The sequence below is a fragment of the Strigops habroptila genome, chromosome 3 (genome assembly GCF_004027225.2).
Source record: "Strigops habroptila isolate Jane chromosome 3, bStrHab1.2.pri, whole genome shotgun sequence".
Taxonomy (NCBI): domain Eukaryota; kingdom Metazoa; phylum Chordata; class Aves; order Psittaciformes; family Psittacidae; genus Strigops; species Strigops habroptila.
This window is the reverse complement of record NC_044279.2, coordinates 10,497,078-10,524,421: the sequence shown is the minus strand read 5'-3', so window position 1 is coordinate 10,524,421 and position 27,344 is coordinate 10,497,078. Positions and strand designations below refer to the sequence as shown.

The 27,344-nt window shown below is 37.8% G+C and overlaps 1 protein-coding gene across 4 annotated transcripts in view; it reads right to left on the bottom strand.

Moving 5' to 3' along the window:
* CACNA2D1 (calcium voltage-gated channel auxiliary subunit alpha2delta 1) overlaps positions 1 to 27,344 on the bottom strand; it is a 381,052-nt gene that overhangs the window by 309,272 nt on the left and 44,436 nt on the right. For all 4 annotated transcript variants that reach the window (XM_030479619.1, XM_030479618.1, XM_030479620.1 and 1 more), the window contains one exon: positions 14,189 to 14,270. In XM_030479619.1, the coding sequence (XP_030335479.1) occupies positions 14,189 to 14,270 (82 nt within the window). The remainder of the gene's footprint in view (positions 1 to 14,188; positions 14,271 to 27,344) is intronic.

The window sequence follows — 27,344 nt, the reverse complement described above, 5'->3', positions numbered from 1 at the left end:
GAGTTTACTCAAGTACTTTGCCTCTCCTCAACGCTGCCTGGTGGGGGCTGTGCTGTTTCCCGGGGAGTAATTCCAGGCACAGGCAGGAATGGGTCCAGCACTAATGCACTGGCTGCCATCCAGCACAAGAACCAAGAAACTGCAGACCAGACTAAGCCTACCAGCCCTGCCAGGTTTCTCGGGTTAAAGTTGTGGAGACCTTAAAGAAACACACCAAAATGTGCCTCTGGTGTTTGTAGCTGATGGGTATTTATCACAGACAAATTTCTGACAACTAGTCATAGCTGCAAATTTTTACTGGGCATGTCTCATAAGCTGTCATAGGTTTTCAGCACTTTCCAATTTCACAACGATGATGTTGGGGTTTGGTTTTTTCCTTCAAAAGTACAGTCTTTCTTTTCCATCAGTAACTAAGTAATTGGAATATGCTTTAATTTTTTATATAGTAGCAATTACTTTTAAAAAATCAGTGCATCATGAGCAGAAAACCACTACTCAGGTTATAGTTTGGATATTTTTGAGGTGCTCTGTTTTCAAAATTGCCCCATAAAATGTTTATCTTTGGTATAATTTGGAGTATAATTCGGTACAATGGACCGTAGCGACCAGAAGAGCCTTACAGCCCTACAGACAGGGCAAAAATAGAAATCAGTTTTATAGATCCATGGTTTGAATCAAGAATGGAAATTTCAGAGGAGCCTCAAAACTGGCAAAACTCTCAGGTTTTCCCATCAATAGCAAATATTCACCGTGATCACATAAGGAACAGACACTGGAATGTAGGTGTTATGAAGTGTGTGTCTTATTCTTTGAAGAGGAGTACCAAATTCTTTAAACTTAATTTGTGACTGTGTGAAGTACACCTGCATCCACAGTTACTAGATTTATAGAAGAATGGTCACAAGATTTTGTAAATAGGCTAGAAATTTTTTGTTCATGATTTGTTCATGCAGTTGCTTTTCTATTGCTATTCAATGGTGAAAGCAGTAACAAAATTTCAATATAATCTTTTTTCATTTGAAAGTTTTAATTAAGGAAAAATATGTTAACATTTGGAGGAAAAAAAAATCCATTTCATTGTAATTAAATTTTTTACTCGATTTTATAAACAAACATTAAGAAGGCCACGAGCAAAGAAAATACACAGTAGGGGCACAGTTAAGTATGTGCTCAAGTAATGAAGGTTTGGAGTGATGGGTGATAGGGATGACGTGGAAATTGCACTGACCAGCTGTATAAGGGCAACTGCTGTAGTGCAGATTTTTAGAAATCTTTAAGCAATTAGTGAAATATGGTTTCTAACAGGCTGTTACCCCACAGCCTCAGCAGAAGCTAAGGTGATGGCATACTGCATCCACACAACCATGATTTTCCACCCCACCAACCAGAAACACAATACAAATAATTTATTGGACTTAATGTTTCACTAACATGAATTCTTCAGAGCAGCTACAGTAAGCCATGCTGGTAAGGGATTGAGAACCTGGATGGAAAATTTGCACTTTCATCCCTGTATCTAATACATTCTTATAGCAAACATATGAACCTATAAACCCCAATCAGAAAACACTCAAGCTTGTCACACGCCCCATTCCTACAGTGAAGTTGTTTCCATACCTTCAAGCTTGAATGTTTTGAAAGCTGCAGACTATCACAGAGTGGTCTAGTGGATGTATTTGTAAGAAAATACCACACATTTCTATTTTTCTTTTCCAACACCAGTTATCAGAATAGTTCAAAGACCTGAATCATTCAACAAGGAGATCATCACCACAAGAGACAGAAGTCCTATTCATACTTCAACTTAAGATCTTCCTAACAGGTCTTGTGGGTCCTATCACTGAAAAAACCTGACTCCAAGGCTGGCTTCACAACCTGCTATGTATCAGTGATTTAACAAAAAATAAGGAAAATAAAATCAGAAGACTTCCCTCCCCCCAAAAAAACCCTAAACCTTGGAGTTGTGCACAAGATCCCACCTAGATTTGAGCCAGTGACTCTTTTTCTCCCCCTCCTTGCTTTACCCCATGGAAGGGCTCAGAGCACCTACTTCCCCTGCTTCCACTGCTGGTGAAAGATTTATCCCACAAGCTCCTAAACAAAAGGCATCAGAAATAATTCAGAATTTCATATACTTCTTTATTTTCCTGAAGTGTGAGACCTGCCTCAACTACCAAGGAATAGCTTAAGACATATTCACTAATTATTGAAGCGGTATGTACATAATTCAGCTGTTGCCTGCTCCCCTTTAATTCAGCTGTAGCACTGCAGCATTTCAGCACAACTCCACATGGGGAAATAATACACACTTCAGGATTTGTCACCCTGTGACAAACTTTTCCTTCTCCAAGCCTCTCATCTAGCAGTCAAACACAATTAGCAGAAGCTCATCTCAAACAGACATAAAGGGTCTTATCAGCAAAGGTGTACTCATTTGTCTTTCAAAATGCAATTTGGCAAGCTCTGTGGCTTGTTAAGAAGAGCTAATTTGAATACATTTTATTAAATTGCTTTGACCGAGTGAATACAAGTTTCTGTTGGCTTTTACGTCTAAAATCATTTTTGGTACTTTAATCACTCATGTTTTGCTAAAAGCTCTCAAAATTGTCAGTAAAACCCTAGCGTTTCTTGCAGAATAAAGCGTCATTACATGACTAAGTAAAATCTGTAAGGTCAAAGCACAAAAAATACTTCAATTTTTCTCGGAAGTCAATAGCCATGCACTTCTTGATTCAGGCAAGAATGTATTAAAATTGCTTTCTCAGTGCTGAATATTTATTCTGGCATAATGAACTGCAAGGTTTTAAGGTAGAGAATATGATGTGGAGAGTTGCATTAGCATGAAACAACACAAGAAGGACAATAGTTGACTGTGGTGAAGGTGAGAAAATCTGCCAGCTCTTCAGCAGAACATGGCCCTCTCCATTCAGTCTTCAAGGACATGTTTATAAATCTCTTACAAAGAGACATTCTCTTACTTTCTATAAGAGTCATAAGGGAAAGTTAAACATTTCTGTACAAACTGAGAGAGAATGAAAGATGCACCTTCATTATATGGCTCTTGCCTGTGGCAGGCATTGGGGCCCATTGTAACAGTGGTATTTTATTTAAATGGCCCTTATTACACTCAGAAAAAGTTCCTGAGAGTAATAAATTATCTGTGCTTTGGATCTGTGACTTCCATGGCCAATTTCCCCTGGTCCTTCCAAAAGTCTTTTGCTTTCTATCACCACAGGGCACTAATAGGTCTCAATGACCATGACCTGCCTGCCTCACTGGGAACCTCCATCTGCACTCTTACCCATAGGCTCCATTTCAGTCCAGTCCTTGGCTACAGAATAAGTATGCCTGTCTCCAGCCCTACACCTTCAATCAACCTTAACCCTATGCCACAGCTAGCCCATCTCCTAGATGAACCCTCAGATATATGTTAAATCTTTTCTCCAGTCCTGCCTCTTGGGTAGATATTGGATCTCACTGATGTGAGAAAAGGGAAGAAGGGGGGCATCTGACAGACAGCCAAACATATTAAGAGATCTTGGGAGCAGGAAAAGTTAGAAAACCGAAATAACCACTCCAATCCACGAGTGATTACGATTGCTAACTTTAAATTACTGTAGATATTTTAACTCAAATTTTTAGTAGTCATAAAAAAGTATATAATCTGCCCAGAGGCAGCTAATTTTATCTTACTACCGTATTCTATTTCCAAAATTATACTAGCTCTATTTCTAATACATGCCATACATATTTTTTTTCCCTCACAAGACATTTCGTTTCTTTGAATCACAAGCCATCTATTGTGGAACACACTGAAAAATGCTCCTTCCCAAGGAGCATTCTGTCTGTTCAAAGGAATTAATCTGAGTATTTTAAATATGTCTTGCTCTCTGTTACATATAATGTATAAATAAGATTACAGCTGCTCCCTAGCAACTCACAGATGCCTTCATTCTCGAAATTCATGGCAACACCACAAAGGAAAAAAACACCCCAATAGTTTACTGTAGCTGTTGCTTTTCAGAATCACTCACCTGATCACTGACTGCTGTAAAGGGCTGGGATGACAAGTGACAGGGCAGCTGACATGTCGAAAACCATGACATATCATAGTAGTGATGTGCACATTAGGAAAAAAGTTATCAGAGCTAGTTCATTCTCAAGTAACACATTCAAGCCCAGGCAGTCAAGAAGGCCAAGAGCATCCTGGCCTGTATCAGCAATAGTGTGGCTAGCAGGACCAGGGCAGTGATCATCCCCCTGTACTCTGAGCACTGGTGAGGCTACACCTCAAATCCTGTGTTCAGTTCTGGGCCCCTCACTAGAAGAGAGACATTGAGGTGCTGGAGCAGGTCCAGAGAAGGGCAACGGAACTGGTGAAGGGTCTAAAGCTGGTGAAAGGTCCTCTTATGAGGAGCAGCTGAGGGAATTGGGGATGTTTAGTTTGGAGAAGAGAAGGCTCAGGGGGTACCTTGTTGCTCTCTACAACTACCTGAAAGGAGGTTGTAGTGGGGTGGGGGTCGGTCTCTTCTCCCAAGTAACAAGAGGTAATGGACTCAAGCTGTGCCAGGGGAGGTTTAGATTGTATATTAGGAAAAAATTCTTCACAGACAGGGTGATCAGGCACTGGAACAGGCTGCCCAGGGCAGTGGTGGCATTATCGTCCCTGGAAGTGTTCAAAAACCATGTAGATGACGTCCTCAGTGACATGGTTTAGTGGTGGTCTTGGCAGCCCTGGGGTAATGGTTGGACTTGGATGATCTTAAAGGTCTTTTCCAACCCAGTCGATTCTATGATTCAGGCTGAATTCTGCAAGATGGTGGGAACACTTATGCCTCTGTTAACGTAAGTAGTGCCAGTCAATTGGCTCACTTAGGTGCCTACTCAAAGTAAAGCAGATAATCAAGGATACTTTGTAGGATGGAACCATCAGACACTTTTCACTGGTGATAATTAAAGTACTCCAGAGGACTTTAAAATTAAGAAGTAATTTTTTCTAATTGTCACTTTGCATTCAAAACTTCAAAACGTGAATTCAGCCTTGTACCTCTGATATGGTACAAACATCAAAACCACATCTAAAAAACCCCTTTGGTAAGAAAAATGTATTTTAAAGCATTCTATCTTGTTTCATAGTGATAGTAATACAGTATTGAACAAGTCCATCATTTCTTGATTTCAGAGCAGTTTTAGCTCAGGCTTTTGGCTGAGAGTGGATGAGAACCCAAAAATCTTAACACATGATGAGTACAGCATGTACAAGTGAATCTTTCTTGTAACAGAAGAACAATAGAAGAAAAGGTTTCATATTTCTTATGCATTTCTGGCATATTTTGAGATGGGCAATTACGTAATTTTTCAAACTCACTTATTCATAGGAAATTTTGTCCTGCCTCAGCTGCTCTTAATGCAATTTAACACCTACTGACTCTCCCCAAAAGTAATTTTAACTTGCAGGGAACTAGCAGAGTCTTTTTGGTGTTTCACTAACCACAGGACTTAGAAACTGATTAGCTATAATGTTCAGGTTTTTGTTGGTTTTGGTGCTGTCAGCTTCGACAAAGACCATCTGAACTTAAGCACCAACAGGACAGATTTTTAGTGTTAAAGCCAATGGACAGTTATAAATGAATCAAACACAGTGCTTTGCTTAAAGCTTATCCAGATCATCAAATAGTAATCAAAACTATGGTAATATTAGGCCACCACTTCCCTTGAGACTGAGCAAGCTTTGTTAATGCAGCCACCTATTCTTTGTCATTTACAGCTGATTTTGCTTGCTGGAAGAAGGAACTCTTCAAAATGCCAGTTTATTGCTAAGGGAGCAGAGAGAGAGTAGCATCTGCAAACAATAAATGAGGCTCCCTGTGTTTGACAGTCTCTTAATTTCCATTTGGATTACAAAGAGAACTACAAATATGTCTTCAAATTTTCCACCCTTCATTTTTAAAAGTGATTTCATTTTCCTAACATCTCAACATTGGTTAGAATGTGTAAACTCAACAGAATTTAGTTTGGAGGATTCTATTTTTAATGCCTGCAGCTTTGGTGTTTGGTTGCACACAGAACATATCACTGGCAGTGGCATACTCCAAATGGCATATACTTTTATAAATACTGCATTATTAAAAGATGGTTACTGTATTTTGGGAATTTCTAACCAGCCTAACCTACCTCATACATTATTTCAATTCTGGTAAATGGACTCCAACTTCTCAATGAGTACTTGAAATGCTCATGTTTCACTGTACCAACCCTTCATAACTCCATTTTAATAGTAATCCCAACCTCAGTTCCCTTTGCCACACCCCACTGAGACAGCAAACTGGTGTCCTTGCCTTAGGGATGAGGCAGAAGACACAAGTGTAAATACCATACAATAGTCAAGTTATGCTTAGAAAAAATCCAAGTGTTTCAGAGCACTGGCTTCATATACGGCCCACTTGGCCAAACTTTATGATAAATTATTTTATTACACATTACCGAGGGCATTTAAAAAAATTAGGATTTTGTTTTAGAGAGGTAAAAAAAAAATCTTCTGTATTTTATTTTATGTTTTTTTAGAAAGTGGATAGTCTTTTTTTCCATCGAGGACAACAAAAAGAGACAAAATGAGAAAAGAAAGGATATGAAATTTTTCTGGCTTTTGAAATCAGTCATAATGAAACTCAGTGGGTGGCACAATTTACTGAATGAACACAAAAGTTTCCTTAACTCACATATTTGACTTATTTAAGTACTTGCTTTCCTTTCTTAGAGCATTGGAAATGGGCTCACACTGAACAGCTTTATGGTCTGTAAACTGTGCCTATATGTGTTGTGGTATTAGTTATGTTTCCCATTTTCAGGGGTGAAGAAGGATGGAGACTGCACATGAATATATTAATATTTCGTAGGTCAGAAGTCAGAAGTGTCTTTTAAAACTCAGGGTCAAAATAGTGACAAACTGATCAGAATCTATATCGATCAGAACATTCAAATGAAATTCAAACTTATATAGTCCATAGACAAGACCTCCAGAAAAATGTAAACTAAATGTATTTAGTTGGGTTGTTACTATTAAAATCAAGCCATCTTTAAAAAAAAAATAAATAAAAATAAAAATCAGGTTCTCACATTTCTTCATTATATTTTTCTTAATCACAAAACTCTCCATTACTTCAACCTTAAGCAGGGTGAATGTAGTATAGTCTGGAATGTGGCCATATATCCCCTAGGTCCATCTGGTAGTTCATGACAGAATAGCATGAGGTACACAACTCTTTGCCTTTGGCTGAAGCATATTCAAACTGAATCCAACCTGATAAATATAGTACACATATATATAAAATAAAAAGCTGGTAAAAATAAATGGACACTTCAATTCTGTGGATCAGCTTATTTTTTTGTAATAAATAATTCCAAATTTATATAAAGCCTTTGCTAATTTATCCCATTAACTTTATGACTTTAAAGAAAGATCCACATAAATACACCGATCATAGAAAAGAATAATAAGAATGAAAATGTGTACTGCTAATTTGTCTGTCAAACTGCTTTTTGAAGCAGTAATTTCAGACCACTTATGACAGTGAGGAAGGCTCATCCACATACAGATTTTACATTAAGTTCAAGGAAGCTACTGAAGTCTCCCCTTGCACAGACCTTCATTACAGTTAAGGAAGAGCACAAGCCAAGCTGTATGTGTCAGCTTCTACAGGTAGTAAGTTAGCAGCATATCTCTTTCTGTAGATCCTCCAGACTATAACGCTAACTTAGCTAAAACCTGTTATGTGTCCAACAGAAAATTACCCGTAGCGTATAATTCCTTATGGCAGAAGGAACCTTTCCTGAACATCCCTACTCTAGGGCAGCTGAAATCAGAGACCAGTGTCTCTTACAAGTCACTCACCTCAGTTAAACTCTAGGGGCTGATCCAAGACCTGAATAGCTAAAAGCATGGACCGGGAATCTGCTGCCAATCTGAGTGCTTCAGCAGACTCGCACCATCTGTGCATCATCCACATAGACCTCACACTGAGCAATGGATGAAATGTGCTCATGCAGAACCTCAGCTGGGTGTTCAGCAAGAAAGAACTCATTATTATAAAACAGCATTCAAAGAGACAAAATAAATAAAATTTCTAACAGTTGCTGGTGGATTCATTCTATGAATGGAACTCATCACCACAGATCAAATATCTGTATACAGGTCTTATTTTGGAGGAAGAAACAGTATTTTTATCTCAGTATGAATATCATTTAAAGGCCCAGACAGTCTATATGGGTTCACGCTACAGCTCCTGGGACTGTAATAACAGCATGCCTTATGAACATCATGCATGGATTGTTTTTGCAGCAATATATCAAAAAGGAAACAGATTCAGAGACTAGATTTCCTTAGAACTGCCTCTCTCTCTGTTGTTTCGTTCAATTATGCTACTGCTTGAAAAGGTTACACTGTACAAGACGGCATCTTTTTGCCATAACAGTCATAGTGAAGCTCCAGTGCATTTGTCATGTCAAAGCTCTTAACACAGACCCACGTTTTTAATACAGTGTTTATGTAAAAGAGTATTCTCTTCAATCAGTTTGGAACAGACAAGCTCGTGCATTGCTATAAGGCATGCACTCTACTCTGAGGTTTTCATTTCTGGGTACTGCAGGGATCCCTCCCTCCTCTCTTCTGTCCCTAGAGGTATTTTAGGAGCTGGAAATCGGAAGCAGGCTTGTAGTTTATTAGATTAAAAGAGCTGTCAATTAGCTTAGTCATAGGTCTTTGCTATGAAAGGTCTATGTTGAGCATACTTCCATCAAAATGAGACTACATATTTACTTAGTTCTGTAGTTCAGTAAGCTCTTCATCTATTTTTTCTGCATGCTGAGGTAACTATAGGTAGAGAATGTGACTTTGAACTTTATACACTTTCTTGTCTTTACTAAGACAAAATGCCTACTGATAAATGAAGCTGGTGAGACCAGATACATCTTCAATTTATTTTGCTACATGGATTTTAAACATCTATTAAGCTGCTGTCTATTCCTTCTTTTTTTTTTCTTTAAAGTCTATTTGCGCTGTAGAAATCACATATCATTTACACCAGAGCAGCTTCATAATGCCTGACTGCACAGAGAGTTCAGGAGTAAGGCAAAGTTACATGAACCTTTTTAAGTTGAAAGGACAATTACATGACTCGTTTGGGGTGGTTTTTTTTGGGGGGGGGAGTATTTAATACCACAGTACTCATAAAATTAAAGGGCATATACTAAGCTGTGTCTTTGTCAAGAGACATTTAAGGAAGAACACTAGACGTGTTGTACCTCTTTAACAAAGATTTTCCTGTTTATCCACTCTTCCTGCTTTCAAGTCTCAAGTTGTATATACAACACCTTCTTACAAACATTCCCTTTGCTCTTGGGTTACTAGATTCATTAAATGTAAGTAAAGTAAGTAAACTTTACTTTTTAGTTTAAGAGTAAGAGTAAGTAAGAGTAAGTAAACAGAAAAGAAATCTGTTTAATCATATTATCAAAAACCACCTTTTTCAGCTGGGCAACTACAGCAGCAATAAGACCAAGCTATAGCCTCTCTTTTTTGTATAAAGATGTGGGGTTTTTTTCAAAGTACTTTTTACCTGCTTGAATTGTAAATTAAATGTTGTTAGGCATGTTTCTTAGCAAATGTAAATCAATGCAATCCAGTGAACCCAGTAGAGCTTTGCCAGTTTTCAACCAGCTGAGTATTCTGGCATCTTGAATCCTGACTTCCTGCCTTGTTGAAGCAATCTTTGCATTACTGTGATGAGGATACTACACTGGTATTAAATCCAAGTTGGAGTTCTCCCAGATCTTGCCTAAACTCCTAATAATGTCCAAAAAAAGCAGTATCTAAAAATGTACTTTAAAACTATTTTTGGAAGACCATTTTGAGACCATTCCCAGATAGCTTAAATTAGACTTGAAGGACACAAGGAGGAACTACACTTTAAACGCAATCAATCTTACTGATAACAGAACTTACATCTAGATGTCACTAGTATTCGTGTTGATTCATACCATCAAAGTAGTAATTTACCACAACAAATTCAGAAGAAGAATGACCTGGATTTAAAGCTCTAAATGGAAAAAATGAAAATCTGAGCTCAGTTCTTAACTGGATCAGGATTCTCTCTGTATGCACATCTATAAATCAAAGATTATGTTTCCTCTGTGCACCATAATAAAGCTCAGCTCTCGCCTGCCTATCCATCTCCTACACTTAGCCATTTTGTCTGTTCTTTCTAGTGCAGTTATACTGGTATGCTTAGTCAAAGCCATGGATAAATGTAGCCTCAATGTAGAACTCCTAATTTAATGGTATCCAAGCTTGCTTTCACAATTTTGCTTACTACAGGCATTACATGGCTGTTATGATTGCTAGTAAGAGAAAAGATATGTGAAGTGTCTACTGACATAAGCACGTTCGTATTTTCAGAAATATAGTCACTGTTGAAGTAATTCACTAATTCAATTCCCAAACATTTTCTCTTTTTTTTAACACTATTCGTGTGTTAAAATGATGTATCCTCAATATATTTTCAAAAGTTGTAATTAACAAGAGTTGCGCTGGTTTAAAATGGCTCTATTATATGTGCAAAAGCAAACGGAAGAGTGATTAGTCGCTAAGACAAGACTGTGATTCAAGGGCACTGTAAGAAATTTGTCAATGAAACAAGAAAAGGGAATTCTCCTCTGAGGAGATTCCTCTCCTTAAACATGGTTCCATTAAGCTAAGAACATGTTGAATGTAAACACCTTAAAAACAACAGCAACAAAAAAAAAATGCTCTATTTCCACATTGCAGAATAAATCAGACTTTTACATAGGGACTGATCTCAAAAGGTCTGCCACTCACCTAGCAAGTCCCTTACTTTAATGGTGTTTTAGATTTGAATTTTTTTATTCCTTTGGAAATACATATTACACTTGAAGTTCTACATTCTCTCTGGTCAAAAGATCTCCCATTCTAAAATCAAGTTAACTGAGAGTTCAGGCCATGCTCCTATGCTCTCCATGATAGCCAGAAGAAAATACTTCACAGTTCTCTGGAAGAGATCATCGAGTAGTATGATTTCCTGCAGCACAAAGACCCACAGATACCCAACACACATACAAGCATGTGTAGCACTGATGAACCCTGAGAAATCTTCAACAAGTTGTGGAAGCAGCATAAATTCGCATGGCACAGCAGCTAATTCAAAAAATCCTGGGTTTTGAAGAACTAATTCACTCCAGCTGACAACACAGTAATTGTGCTACTTTGAGAGCTATCTTGGTCACTTTAGATGTCTTCATAGAAGACTCAATTGTATGAAGCAGACACAGATTGTAATTCAAGTCCCACTGATACAGGACTGATTCAGACTTCCTTCCCTGAGTCCAGGGAGAGGGTGACCAGGCTGTGAAATGGTTATAATCTCTTGCATGTCCTTGCTATGAGCTTTAACCTCATCACTTGGCCAAATTAAAATTGATTTTCCCTAGAATGAGGAAAGACATTTCTCCTACCAAAAATCTGTCTGACCAAAGTACAGCTTTCCAACTCTACACACATGGCTACTACAGCTGTTCACAGAAAGTCATGTCTACCATTTTGTCATAGGAGCACTCTCCTCCTTTTTGTATTAATCATTCTACTTTCGGAAGGATGAGGGTGAGAAAAATCAAACAAATTATTTTCTTTTTTTAAGTTTTCTAAAAACATGAAGACTACAGACCTGGTCCAAACAATCCTGGAGTTAGAATTAATAGTAAGTCAGAAAAAAAGCTGATAATTAAGTCTTTTTAAAGTTTGAGCAACTGAAGGCATGTTCTGTGAATAAAAGTGACAAGCATGCAAGCATGCTGTTTTTAATGTCTTGTAGTCTCCATTCTTCCAAGATTGTGTTTTGTTTCAGAAGAGATCTGACTAATAAGCAGCAAGCAGAAAAGAAGGCATGTAATTTAAAAATGGGGAAGTGACAATAGCCTGTAAACAAGAGGAGAGAGGGAAAGACTGCATGGCTCACACCTTGCAGGGCTTTGCATTCTCCCTTGCAGACAAAAGAACTAATTAAACCTTGTGGCTAGAGAAAGACATCATACAATTTAGGTAAAATAAATGGCTTTGATATAAAAGGATGTTTTACATAGAAACATTCCCTTTCATGCTTTTAATCCTAGTATTACAAGCACATACTGACCACGTTATGGATACTCTAAGATAACACTATTTATTTCAAGTGTGCTATAAATTTTGGCTTTCAAAAAGAAACTTACGTACAGTATTCCCAGATTAATGGAGTTTCTTTTCAGTGTGAATGTCACTGTGGTATACTATAAGTAAAGCTGGTAGCACTACACGTTATTATGTTTGCCCAGCAGTTCTCATTCTAAGACTGTTTTAGCAGTTTGTAAATTTGCTGAACATTAACTACATAAACTAACATTTTCCTCAGGGAAAAAAAGAGTGACAGTATCAATCTCTTGGCTTTTCATTATCTATTTTACTGTGTGGTCTTTGCATGGAAATGCCAGGCAAAATGGTTGAGACATTAACTCATTGTTTTGCCCAAGATAGAAACCCAAACTCATCTCCCTCTGAAATAACCTATCGCCCCTGCACTGTCGATCAAAATTCAACATATGTATTCAAAGATATACTTTTTTATTCTATGGTGTTTAATGAATTTTAGCCTGAAAAGCACCAGCAGGCCACTGCAGAGATTTTATCAGCTAAATCCACACACAGGGGTATTCCAACCCAGAGAACATCACTCCTAGAGAATGTCACACCTCCTCTGCAGCTGAAGCTCAAGCTTGCTGTGATCTCTCACCCTTGTGGTCTAAGTGAGGGGAAAAAGGAGATGAAAACTGAATGAAGAATAAAGGGCAAGAAATTGGGATATATAAGTAGGAAATAACAGACTGGAAAATGGCAAGAAAAAAATAAGGAGATAAGAGACTGGAAGGGGAGGAGAAACAGTAAGACTACAGGACAAAACTTCTACAGTCTTCATTTACGTTCCATATTCCTCATGTACATGCAGCCTTTCCTTCTATAAGACGGGGTGATCTCATGTTAAACTGAAGCTTCTACAATGTAAATGTGGACATCTGTGCTAGTCATCTAACCTCCTCTTAAAGTCAGTAAAGATAAAAATGTTCTTCTGGGGCAGGATTCACATCAGATGTGGATGTCTGGGTAAAAAGTCCTTAAGGTCAAAGTAGTACATTAATATACAGTGTTAAATCTGAGAAATCTCACCTCTGATTTTTATGTGTGTTTCTTGATAGCTTTGAAACACAGCTACTATTCATTTCATGCATCATTTGGGGAGATTGTGACTTCTGAAAACCAAATCTCACAGCTTCATGTTTGGTTCCCCAGCACGAAGGGCTATTGTTGACTGATAGAATAACTTCTTTTCCTGATGTAACAGCAAAATTTCCCTTCATTATACAGTCCTACATCAATCCAGAGATCCATTGGTTCAGAAAAGGAGCAAAGGGACTTGTGCAGGGATAGGGAGAGGGAAAGCGCTGATCATATGGTTGCATACTGTATTATGATGTATACACACAAATTTGTATAGGCAGCATAATCCTGACATGTTTCTGAATTGTAACTTCATTTTTCTGCAATCATCAGATGTGTTTTTACCCTCTGTGAATGGAATATAGCACAAGATGGTTTTTTTTTAATGACAGAAGAATTGTAAATTCTTCCCCAAAACACACTTTGGTTTAAATTTGAACACATGAATAAAATCAGTTTTCATTCTCATTTACATCTCTTCTAACCAAAAGCTGCCTCATTTCAGGAAATATGTGTCAGAAAAATAGTCGTCTTTGTTAATAGAGAGAAGATTTTTCCACTGGAGTGAATGGTTGCTTCCTGGATACCGTATTTGACAAACATATCACATAAAAGCACTTGCTTCAGGTGGAAGGGTAGCAACAATGGTAACTGCAAAGCTGGTTAAATATTAGCAATGAGCAAGTCCTGCAACATTAAGAGAGTGAATTAACAGATGTCTGTGTTATTCATTTCTCTCTCAGTAAACACTGCAGTTTGACTCCCCAAAATCATTTTACTACGTTGGGATGAAATTACTGTAGTGCCTACATGATGCACAACACTCACTTCACTTCCTAATTATTGCAGTCTAAGGGGTGTCTTCTTACTCACCGCAGCAAGCTGTTCCACTCCGCTTGCAGTTCGTGCTAATGTTACGAGATCTTCTTGCATCTTATCTACCCATGATTTTATCCTACAGAATCCAAAAAGAAAAGAGAGACATCCAATCAGATCACTGGCAAATGGAACTTGCATATGATTATACTGCACAAGAAAAGGGTAAAAAGTCAGAATATGTTGATAAAACTGAATACAGAACGTACAAGACTTGTCTTTGCTAAAAAAGAATAAGCTTGGAATGAACCAAAATATTCAAGGTATACCCTGGTGGTGTTCTCTTTAGCTCACTCAAATCTAAGCTCCTCTTTTTTCTTTATTTTACCTCTCATCAGCTGGTGTTTGCCTGGTGCTCTCTGCAACAGACATTGTCTTCAGCATCACATACAACACTGTAGCTGCCTCTTGTTGACAGGTACCAAGGTCTGTTTCCAAATGTGATGGAGCCTAACTTACCTTCTTTCTTTTTTTAATACAGCCCCTACCCAGCCTTGATAACCTGATTCTTCTCATTCAGTATTCTGTGGTGGCCACCACACTAAGCCAGCTATAAACCAAGCATATCATTGTATCTATTACTACCTGCAGCTCACTCCCTGAGTGAGCAATGTCTTTCCTGAAGGACTTGAGGTCCTCCTCCCAACAGATACTACAAACAGAGTAAAACAGCAACTGGTAACAGGCTGACAGATCAGAATAAATCTTCTGGCCTATAGCCCCTTTCCGGACACTCCAAGGAAGGAGCAGTGGGCACAGGCAGCAGCAGACATGGGTGGCATGAGGTGTTTTGGCAATGCGCAGGTTCCTGGCTGCTGTTTTTCCCCAGAGAACAGGCAGTGATTTGCTGCTGTGCCCAGTAAACCTGACTCTTTGGAAGGGCGTTGGATCCAATACAGGTTTTATGCTTCTGTGCCATGTCACGTTTTGTAGCGGGAAAGGAGCCATGGTATGAGTTTATTCCAGTGAGGTCCATGCTCAGAAGAAGGTTGTGTCACTTGCCTAGCCAGAACGTCTGATCTCCAACTCATTTATTGTATCATCCCTGTCATTATCACAGCTCTCTGATTTGAAACCTGAAGCAAATACATATGTTTATCCTAGTCATTTCTTAGCCTTAATCTGATAACCAAGGAATGACTGCTTAGACTATTCATGAAAGTAGGAAAGACGGGAAAAAGAGACTCCATTTTAGCAGCAATATGGAACATTTGGAGTACTGATTTTACTCCTTCTTTCCCTGATCATTACTACATTTTTTGTTAAACCACAGTCAGTATTTTAAAAGGGCACAATCTCTATTATAGGGTTGCACCTTGGCTACCTTTATTAAAGGATCGTTCCTCATGTTTTAGAAGACAGCGATTACTCTTCGCAATAAGAAAGATTTAGGCCTGTGACTAATATGAAGAATTTTCTGACTAAATACACTGTCTCTCATTAATCCAGTTTGAACCCTATTTCCCACAAGCAGAATACTCCGACACAGTAAACACGAACTTTTTCAAAGTTTAGCTCAAAGTGCCTGAAGCCTTAAAAAAAAACCTGTAGCAGAAATCGAACTAGCAAGATGTAACCATGGCTTCTCATTAATCATGATACTACTGTTTTCAGCCTCCCTCCAGCCCTGGCCTGGCTTGTTTGTTACTCTCATCTATTATATCATATCCTTTATTTTCTACTGTGTTGTGTCTTCATTTTTCACTTCCAAATCTTTGGATAAGGAACAGTGATTTCAGTCTGTCCCTGCAGCACTTCCATTATTTCCTCACTGAATTCCAGGTGTTTCAGACACACAAAAATTAAATGTTAAAAACCCATGAATTTAAAAAAGTAAGGAAAAAGTTTTAGAATGAAGTCATTTCACTGCTCTCACTCATCACTGAGCAATTTCAATTGATCTAGTTCCCAGGGGCTAGAAGCTTTCAGAAGACTGTCTACCCTTTAAAATCTGCTCAGTACGTTCAACGAAGACTGACTGCTAATCCAGATGGCAGAATGCTAAGTTATGATTCCAAAATTTTGGAAAGAAGACTATATTGACTGAAAAACTATGTAATGTATGCCAAATCAATAACACAAAAGGAGACCTCATCACGTCTTTTGTGACTATCTAGATTTCCATGAACCTTTCCTTTTAGCTTGCAGGTATTTTTTCTAATTTGGGCCAAGTTTTGAAAAACTCTTTTAAAAGACTGTAGAATCAAAGCTTCTAAATAAAATAGTTCTCAAGTCGAGACAGGAGGAGTTCTACTGTATAAAATACTCCCCAGATTCTCCATGAGGAAAAAGGATGTGCAGAAAATTGTGAAAGTTGTAGAAAAAAAACATGTAACATGGAATGTAAAAAATGCTTATTGGGACAAACCCTTTGGCACCTAAAAAGGAGAGATGGCTACTACAACAGTTGTTAAGAATTCAATCATCTCATATCTGATTACTAATAAACTGCTAAAAAACCAGGAAGAGTAAACTTCTCCATTAGCAATATAGCCTTTTAATGGGAAACTGTATGACTCCGTATTGGAAGAAAAGCTTGAGCAAGTGTCTTCAATGGAAATCTTACTTATATGTCATTTCCAGAGGTACCCCCCTCCGCATCATGGCATGAAAAGAGGATTTACCTCAAAATGGGTCTATCCCTTAACTTGATATATCCCCCACTTTCTTGACAAATCCTGAGAGTCAGAGTGGTAGCAGAATGAGTAAAAAGACTGGAGACTCCATGAGTTTGCCCTCCCGTGCCCCACTAGAACTCTGTGCTTCAGAGCTTAACATCTCATTAAACACTTATAAAACAAAGCATGATAAAAGAAAGCCCTCCAGATGGACACAGTATTTGAATAGGTGTCCAAAGGCTCCTTTTATCAACTGTAACTGAGCAGCCCTTTCCCGAAATTTCTGACACTTCTTACCAATTGTGCGATTTGACCAGTGTTCAGGCAATTTTGCCATTCTTTGGTGAGTGTTTGCCACACCATTTGAGTCACGTTGCCACCTATCTCCAAGCTAAATGGCAAGTAAGCCCCATTCAGTTAACGCTTTTACACAGAGGTTCAACAGAGTCTAGTAAGTGCTACAGGTCAAGAGCCATGGTCTGTATTTGCTTTCTCCTTTTGCATAGTATCACCAGAGTACTCTTACCACCTATTTCTTTTCTCATTCACATCCTACATCTCTAACATGGCCACATGAAAGTGATGTATGTTGGGATTTAGGGACCAATTACATTTTCATTTACTATTACAATTGATTCCATCACTGTTTTAATGCTCCCAAACCTTCACTACTATACTTTGGTTTCCAAAATCTGATGAAAAAAACCCCTAACTTCCTTGCTTAAATCTCCACAAAACCCTTATATTATATAAATGTTTAGTTCTGTATAGAAATCAGTCTGTTAAAAATTGCCTCTTACAGTGTATTATGTTTACTATGGCTATAAAACCGTCATGTGTATCTGTGAGAACAGTACCAACTCATAAGGACAGGTATGAAAAAAAGCAAACTGCTATCATCTTCCATTTTTGAATGGTTTCTATTTTTCTGCATGAAAGAATGAGGTATATGAAAGGTGAAAAAGTGAAACCCATTATCCAAAAGTGTTTTCAAAAGCATAAAATAAATAATTGAACACACTGAGATTTTTAAATGATCCATTTCAGTTATAAAAATTCAGGGTGTTATTTCTAAGAGGAGTCGATAGAAATAATCAGGGAGGATTGATTTTTAAATTGACTTTTTCCATTTCCCACTGCTTTGTATTTTTACTGGATGTATTCATCTCTGTTCTAAAAGGAAACTGGAATGGTGAGAACATATATTAGTTAGTTAAACTTGAAATTTTGGAAGAAGTTACCCTTAAAAATTTGAATTAGTTATTACTAGTATTACATGTAAATGAAATATGGATCATTTTCCTCTCGCAAAAATATTCTTGATTTTTCAATAAATCCTTCTTGTACACTGTCTAGAATTCCTGCCTCCACACAATTAGCCCACACCTTGCCTTTTGAAGTTAGTTGAACCTAGACTAGTTTTTGGTTTCTTTTTTTGTATTGACTTCCGAATGAGCTAGGCTTCTGCTTCAGTCAATGGAAAAAGGCATCTCCAGAGCTGACCCATTCTGTCCTCAGCCAGATGTGCTGAACAACCTCGCTCCTACATTGCCTCTAGAACAACTTTGATTCTTAGTCCAGGTTCTCCAGCATAGCTAGGCTACATGCTTGTCTTTTAGGCAGGTTAGGGTAGACAATATCAGTTTCTAAACTGGAATTGTAGAATCATAGAATGGTTTGGGTTGGAAAGGATCTTAAAGCTCATCCAGTTCCAACCCCCTGCCACAGGCAGAGACACCTTCCATGAGACCAAGTTGCTCAGAGCTCTGTCCAACCTGGGCTTGAACATTTCCAGGGATGGGGCAGCCACATCTTCTCTGGCAATCTGTGCCAGTGCCTCACCACCCTCAGTAAAGAATTTCTTTCTTATATCCAGTCTAAATCTACTCTCTTTCGGTTTAAACCCAGTCCCCCTTGTCACTACACGGCCTCATGAAAAGTCCCTCTCCAGCTTTCTTATAGCCCCCCTTTAGGCACTGGAAGCTGCCCAGGTTTCCCCAGAGCCTTCTCTTCTCCAGGCTGAACAACCCCAACTCTCAGCCTGTCTTCATAGTAGAGATGGAGAAGTCCATCTTCATTCTAATTTAATGGCAATTCCTTCCCCAGTTGTAACTTAAAAGTAAATAATGATGCTTCTTCCAGTACTGACTCTGTATTTACCTTAAAAGATGATTTTGTTGCATATTCATCTTAGCCTATTATACCTTCTGTAGATGAAAGTGTCCTTTTCTTACTTGTCTCTACAACACCCAGTACAGCAGGGTCCAACATAATTAAAAGTGGTAACTTTGGAAGTGTTTTTCTAGATTACTATCAAAAGTACAAATGATAAAATGGCATTCTAGAACTCTGAGGCAGTTCAGTATAATTCCTCTTGCCTTCCCTACAAGAACTTAAATAAGATCATTAGCATTTTTTGTAAGTAAGTGCTAACATCAGTATTCCTGCATCTCAATTCTCTTGCCACCAGACAAAAGCATACATTTGACATATTTCATGCCCCTTCCTCATAGACAATTTTTTTCAGAAATGGACACAATTGCATCTTATAACCTTCATGGGAAAATTTGACAGAATGTCCAGTGCTAAGGAATCATATTATTGCATTGTATTTTTTAAAAATACCCCGTGTCTTCAGAAAAATGAAACAAGAGCCTTTAGGCGCTGAAATGCTTGTCTGGTGCTCCTTTTAGCTGAAGCCGGCAGTGCAATATCTGCCTGACAGCTGCTCATGGTCAGAGTTTATTTAACGATTGGAAAGCTGTCACAGCAAATGTGAGCTCCCATGACTTAAAGAAGCAGTAGTCATTTTTTCCTGTAAAGGGCAACAACAGAAAGCCTGTACAAAAGCTGAGTTTGTTCCTATTATTAGTTAGGCATGAATGCTGCAATGAATGTTTCACTGAAAGGTGATTACATTTTGCAGCACAATTGTTTTTAACCCCCTTCTCCCACATACAGGTTTTCCCCATATCAAGCAATGACTAAACAAAAGGAGTGTGCAGGTGCCTTTCCACAGCAACTTCTAAGTGATGTGAATGATGAAGGGGACTGATTAAAGACAGACAGACACGGGTCATTTACTGGGGAATTAGAAGGTACAACCCTGCTGCTGTTGGCTGGGCTGTGATGAGACCGACGAAGAAACAACCAGAACACTACAAAGCCATCCATCCACGTTAGACTATTAGCCAATGTAGCACAAGAGCTATTTTGACAGCACAGAAAGCAATTTTTTTTTAATTAGTTATTTTTATTAGTTTTCTTTTTTTCCCCCTTTTTTTTTTAAGACAGTTATATTGCCTAATATCAGGGTTTTCACAGGTACATCCATAGTCACACGCCAAGTAGAACTTAATATAGCATGTGCTAGAATAAGAAATCTTTTTTTTAACTTCATTAAAACTTGTTTTTATGCTAAACCTTTATACCAAACTATGTTGGCAGACAGAACACTGCTCAATTACATGGGTGAAAGAAGCCAAGAGATACAGATGTAGGACAGCCTGGCTGCAACCTTTTTCCTGCTGAAACTGATGCAGTTTTTTTCTGCTGACTTCAAGGAAAGTAGGTCCATGTAAGTGTATGCCATAGCTTTTTAGACCACTCATACTAATTTAAGGTCCATTAGCTGACTTGTTCTTGGATAATGTTTTATAATCTGAAGAGGCAGGTGTAGAACTTAACTCTGCCAACTGAAGTCACTTGGCATGTTGGAGATCCACATCCAGCTCTCCTTGGTTAAGGTTACATTTTGCTCAAGTTTCTGAATGATTCTTGCACACAGAAATAACAATAAAAGTAAAGAAAGCTGCAAGTAGCAAGAAGAAAAAGTGTTTTCAAATTAGGTCAATATTTCTTAAGATTATCAAAAAGGAAGAAAAAAAACCCCCACATTGCTCCTAATTCAATGGAAAAGTGGTGTTTGAAAAATGAAGATAAATGGGAGTAGCTTGCGGAAACGGTGAGAAAGCAAGCCTTGCTACATTTTTTCAAGCTAACCTCACTCTGTTTTCTTGCTCAGAAAAACCTTCACTTTCAGGAGCAGACACTTTTTAGTAGATTTGCTGTCAGTGAAAGAGGGGGGAAAGGCTACAAAATCATCACAAAAGCAGGATTCTCAACCATTCTTTGCCTCTCTTATGCAACACTAAAGGGCAAACAGAAAGTGTTATTGTAATTTATAGAACATATGTGAAAGAAGAACATATGTTACAATGGAATTACTAACCTACACAGAAATTAGCCATGTTGCTGCATTTATACCTCCTACCTCAAAACTACTAAGTTTTAATAGCACTGTATATTTTGATGACCTATTTAGCTGACAGTACTCCCATTTCAGGTATGCTAATGGATGGATAGATTTATAGAGAACTAGATTTTGGAATAACTAATAAAGGCAGGTTTTGTGAAATACTGAACGAGTTGTCACAGTGTGCTAAATTCCCACTGATTCTAAATCAGGGAAAGAAAAGGGTTGGATATTGAGAGACTGATGCAAAGATCGCTAAGATCTCATGGTTATCAGATCAAGCTCTCGAATCTCCACTGCATAGCCCGAAAATGAATAAAATTATATTAAATATATAAATGAGATGTGGTATAAAACCAAATTAAGGTAAAGTAGTCCATATAAGCATTTGTCAATTTTCCAGGTCTTTCTTACTATAGGATTTCTAACAGTCTAATTAGATTCCACAGAGTGGAGATGTAAATTCATCATTTAGAGACATGCTTACCTTATTCTTTAACTTCTACAGTTATGAACCCCTCAAGGTGGTGTACAGCCCTCCAATACTCCTTCTGTTGTCTGAAAATTAGCTAATGGACTCCATGAAGGTATTACAGCTTACAGCATAAATGCTACCTACAGTAAATAAGTACTAAATAATTTACAAGGAAGTTAAAGATTCAGAAATTTAAGTGAAAAGAGCTGTATGCTGCAAGTGTTGGGAGATCCCACTTTATTCCAATGCAATAATGATACAAGCTTTTATATCCATTGCCAGCTATCATCTGTTGAAAAAATTATCATATAGTTTTGCATAAATGTTTGGAAGAACTTTTGTGTAATAAAAGCAAAGCACAGATGAATTCATGACATTTAGCTGCTGCACTGAGTGAGGAAAATAGGGAAGTTATGCTATCTCTGTGCATGCAAATGGATGCACAAAATGCATCGTTTGCTCCCTAGGCAAAGATTTTTCCTCTGTTGGCAAGAAGGAAAAATAGAACTCCATTTGTTTGCCCTCTTTGACTGTCTTACATACCCAACTGTGACCAGCTGCTGGTCAAGGACTGTCTAGATATAAGACAGCCCCAATAGCCAAGGACAGAGGAACCTTCTTGCTCTTTCCTGTTTTCAAACTGTAAAATCCTTGCTTGGAATAGTTACTGTCAAACTAATGTATTTGCGGAGTAAGGCATAATTTCTGTGTCACGTCTGTCGTTCTGTAGAAAGGGTTAATGTAGACAAAAAAACTCTTCAGGACACACTTGATTTTTGGTAGCAGACATTTTAGTGTTTAGAGTTGGGATTTTTAGGCTCTTATTTCACCTGTCTGAGCCATCCAGTCACAGAAGCTATTGTGATTTCCTATTTTTTTTCCAAATGCTCCCTCTCTGTATAAACATGGGCCCTCTCTGTCGTAGCTTCCACAGAACAAGCACACAGGAGCACTCATTAGACTACTCTACCAACTGCTCTTTCAAGGAATCCCTCCATACCACAGATAAATGGAGAACTAGGAATCCAGTGATGCAGCACTGGTGCAGACAGAAGGAGCAGGAATTGCCTCATTCCACCAGCAGCTCAGGAGATTTAAGTTCCACCACTAACTTCCAGGACAAAGTCAGTGGCAAGTCAGTGTCTCATGGCAAGTGTAGGGCAGACGGGCCACACTCCAGTCACTGCTTATGTTCTAACCCAGTGGCAGGTTCCAGGGTGGAAATGGTCAACTGTGGATGGCACCATGAGCTGCTCAGTGTTTGCCCTGGGGCAAACTTTTCTCCATCCTCACCCAAGAACTCCTAGGCCCAACTAACTCCTTCACCCTGTCATCTTCTATATAGCCCCTGGGCACAGCTGAAATGGCTGTTTTTCTCTCACCTTCCAACAAAACCTTGCCTAAATAGCTCCATCAGAATGCTTCAAGGATGGATCTGGGAACAGCATCCTCCCACTGAAATATCTTCTCATCATGGTTCAGTTCAGTTCTCCAGATGTAACTGCACTTTTCATTTTAACAAATGGGTGGTAGATTCTCCAAAGCATCCAGATATTAAATAAGAGTGACCAAGTAATTCCTTAAATATGGTGTTCACTTTCAATAGCTAGGATCAGGGCATGGTCATATTATTTTGCAAGCTTGTTCAGTATAAACCAAGCGGCTGACAGGTGTTTAGCCACACATTCATAATTACAGCTTCTGCTTCACAAATATTTCCCTTCACTGTGCCAAAAGTATTCTTTTGGAGTTTAAAGCTTCCTAGCAAATAACATGAAAAATAGTCTCTAATGGAAATTACTGTTGCAGAAAATATCATTTAATAATTTAAGCTTAATCTTTAATGTAAGCCTGACACAGAATCAGCTGCAAAATTGCAAGACATGAAAAGAACTCCTTAAAAATTATTATGTTTTAATTATTAAAGATTCTATTGCTAAAACAGCTTAACAGAGAAGACAACAAATTTTCAGCTCAAATGACTGTCAGTAGTCCTTAGATGTGTTTCCTTAAAGGCTCTTACAAACAGATATACATCTAGTGCTATTTATTGCTTGGCATCGGAAAAACAATCAAACATTCTAAGTCTAGTTACAGTTTCTGTGGCTGAGAAATATAAATTCGAAATGAAGAATCCTTAATTTGTTTCTAATCTGTACTAGATTAAACACAATCATTTTGTTTTAAATTGCAATGGTCTAACATATGGATCTCATGGAGGAGCAGCCACCAGAGAGATCCAGGTGTATTTGCCCCCACTGCAGTTCCGCCTAATAGCAACTAAGATGCATCTCACCTTCTCTTTGCTTTACCTCTGGTTAACTAGTATTTAAATGCAATCTGGACCAAGTTCATTACTCTAGTACAAACACAGATGCTTTACTAAAATGATAGTGTTTGGTAAAAAAGAGATTGAAACTGAACCTCACATACATCACTACAGTTATTCCACATACTGTAGCAACAGAAGCTGGATTAGAAGCTGGTCTCTATGAAAGTAATATGTAAATGCTGTTATTTTTTGATGGTTTTATACAATAAGCCTGTTAATGGTATAATGCCTTTGGAGAATAAAAAAGCATGTCTTAAAAAAATAATTGAGAAATAAATCTCAGTGTAATGGAACTTTACCAAGTGCTTAAATGCACAATTTTGCAAAGGTGTTTCAGGCACAAAGTGATTTTATCAGTTGCATTTAACATATCACACTCACACTTTAGCAATAATTTATATTGAAATTACTTTTTTTCCCAAAGTAATAAGCATTATATTTTAGCCTGAGGAAAAAAAAACCTATAAGGAAATTAAAATAATGACATATTGGATACTAGTAAAGAAGAGATTAAAGAAAAAAATAGTTTCATACAAATCAGGAACATATTCAGAAACTTACTTATGGACATTCATCCACACATATGTGTGCCAATTCAGCTCTGGAAATATCATCTGATCTGATCTTTGTGCCATTACCATTGCAGTATCCTTTTTCATGTATCTAGAATGCAGGAGCTACATAAATGGACTGCACTTGTGTACTTTCCATACTGAATAAACTATACAGGCCACCACGATAAGAAACATACATTTTTCTCCTTAAAACATGCAATTAGTTTGATCTCCTGCTTGCATTAAGTCATTTACCTTCTTTCATAATATACATGTAGAAACCACAATATCTAGGTGTAACTCTGTGAAAATAGAGACTACATAATGTCTACACAACAAAGCAGCACAATATCTCTGTACCATGAGATGGTATGATCACACCGAATTCAAAGCCTGCTTCAGCCTGACAAAGAGATAAGGATCAGACCTTAGACTGAAAAGAAAATTATTACAAAAGAAATGTAAAATATATAAAGCATATAAATGTAAAATACAGATAAAAATTAAACCTAGGTTTTCTTTTTTTAGATTATCTATCATTTAATGTGTAGAGAGTAACCTTTTTTGGTTTACGTTATGCAGCACTGAATGTATATACTTAACAGAAATGCCAAGATAAGCTTTCAGCAAAACTTCCCTCGAGTTTAGCAACACATGCATAAGTTCTTACATCAGTGTATTTCACTGTCTTTTCAGGTATAAAGCAGCACCTGTATTAAAAATCAGAGGGTTTTTTATCTTTTTAATTTATTTTAGTGAGAAAAATGAGTATTAAAGTACTTCACCTCTCAGAGAATATATTAGGTAAGTGCAACTAAGGCAACGACATTGCATCAGCAGGGAGCTGAGTTGCTCCTTTCTCTATATTTATCTGATTGTCTGATGTGGCTTTTGGCTGTAGCAGCAGAATTCCATCACACAGGACTGACACTAGCACCAGCAAGCCATTGAAGTACCCTGTGCCAGAAGCTTTGCTGCAGCAAGGTACATGAGCAGGTGAGTAATTCCACTTATGCAAGTGGTACTAGTCATATAATTTAAGTACACAGCTGAACAGGGAGTCTGCACTCTGATCCTGTACAGCAGGTCTACCTTTTCTGGGTTTGCCACTTGCCTAAGTGTAAAAGTTACCTGTAAAAATAGAGGGATGCTTCAAGATCAGCAGGTGTTTACGCACACTTGGAAGATAGGGCATGACTGTATAGGGAGAATCTTCCCTATAACTCTATATGAAATAATAATAATAGTAGTAGTAGTAATAATAATAATGTTATTTATAACGGTAATTTAATATGAAACTAATTTTGAAAATATTCTATGATCATTTAAGCACTGAAAAAGGCAATAAAGATTGGCAAAAAAAGGGTATGGTATTTTTACACAACTATGAGCTGTTCACTCCCAAGCTTCAAATTCCATAACCTCCTTTCAAATGCAGTTTTCTGTGATGTTGATCCTTCTTGTTTAATAATGACAAGGATTCATAAATAAATCATCAATTATACCAGTGAGCAGAATGCCACCTTCTCATAAACCCACGTAGTCTAAGGAAAAAACCCCTGACTCAAACAATACTCCATCAATGTAATGCTACTCTTCTTCTTCTGATATTTTTTCAAATTATTCCATACTTAGGAGTTTTTTGTTGTACAGTGTACTCTAAAGAATATTACTTGAAAGCTGCACATCCAAATTAATCAGCTGCTTCATTTGCAAATATATACTTCCATTCAAAGCCTGACTTCCAATGTGCAAAGCTGTCACCTCCCTAACGTGCCACGGCAGTGGAATGTGGAGTAATAGCATTTATAGTAATGAAGAGACATTTTTTTTGAGAGACCTAAATAGACTTCATCTTCTGAAAGCTCGGCACTATCTGCATTCAGTGCTGCCATTTCAAACAAAAAGTAAAATAGCACAAGAAAAGATGCAGAAGATGCAAAGCAAAGATTATCATACAAGCAAAAGACTGGCACAGAATATTAAATTTCTACAAAAATTAACATCAAAATTAGCACAGTCATGTATTAATGCTATTTGAAAGGGATAGTAGTATATGAGAAAATAATCAATGCGTTCTTTTCTTCCTGCTCAAGAAGTTATCTCTGATCCCACACACACCGCGGTGTCTTGAAAACAGCTTTGAAAACTGTCCTTTACACTACATGAACTCTTCGTATGTTAGCTAGCCTAGGGAAGGTCAGAACGCCTGGTCACAGGATCAGGAGAGTATCTGCACAGGTTGGTGTAGGAAGACCTTAGATATATTAAAATCATGACTAATTTTCTCAAAGGTGTTAGACAGACCAGCTGTGCATCAGAAGTGCTGCCATACTGTAAACTACCAGAAAAAAAATCAATGCAATTACCCTATAAAGAATCGGCAGCAACCAAAACTGTGTTTCAATCTTCCACTTTACAAAATTAACCTTTTGAAATGGCTAGTGTCAGGCTTCACAGGCCATTTCAGTCGTGAACAGCTGTGCAGGACATATGCAGGTCTGCTGTAATTCTCCAATAGCGATATATAGTATTTTTGTTAAATCTGCAGAAACTGGAGATAGAAGGATAGTGCTAAATGTCATTATTGGAGTGATACCAAAGTCTCAGTCTCATTCTCTAAAAGAAAAAGAACTCTTATAGATAGCTCACAAATTACTTACATAAACCTTAGAAAAATAAGCGTATGTGATCATGACATTTAGGCTTCCCTTCTGAAAGCCTGTCTGATGAAACTGCAAGTGTTTGATTCAGAAAGCTCAGGCACAGAAATGGTTTCCAACTGTGCATGCAGGGCCAAAGGGCTGAAAGGGTCAGTTCACAGTAAAGCTGAACAAGAATGACATTAAATGTAATTCAGCTTTAAAACAATGTCTTCTCAAAGAGGCTTCGCTCTCCTTTCTCAGGCTGGGGTAAATG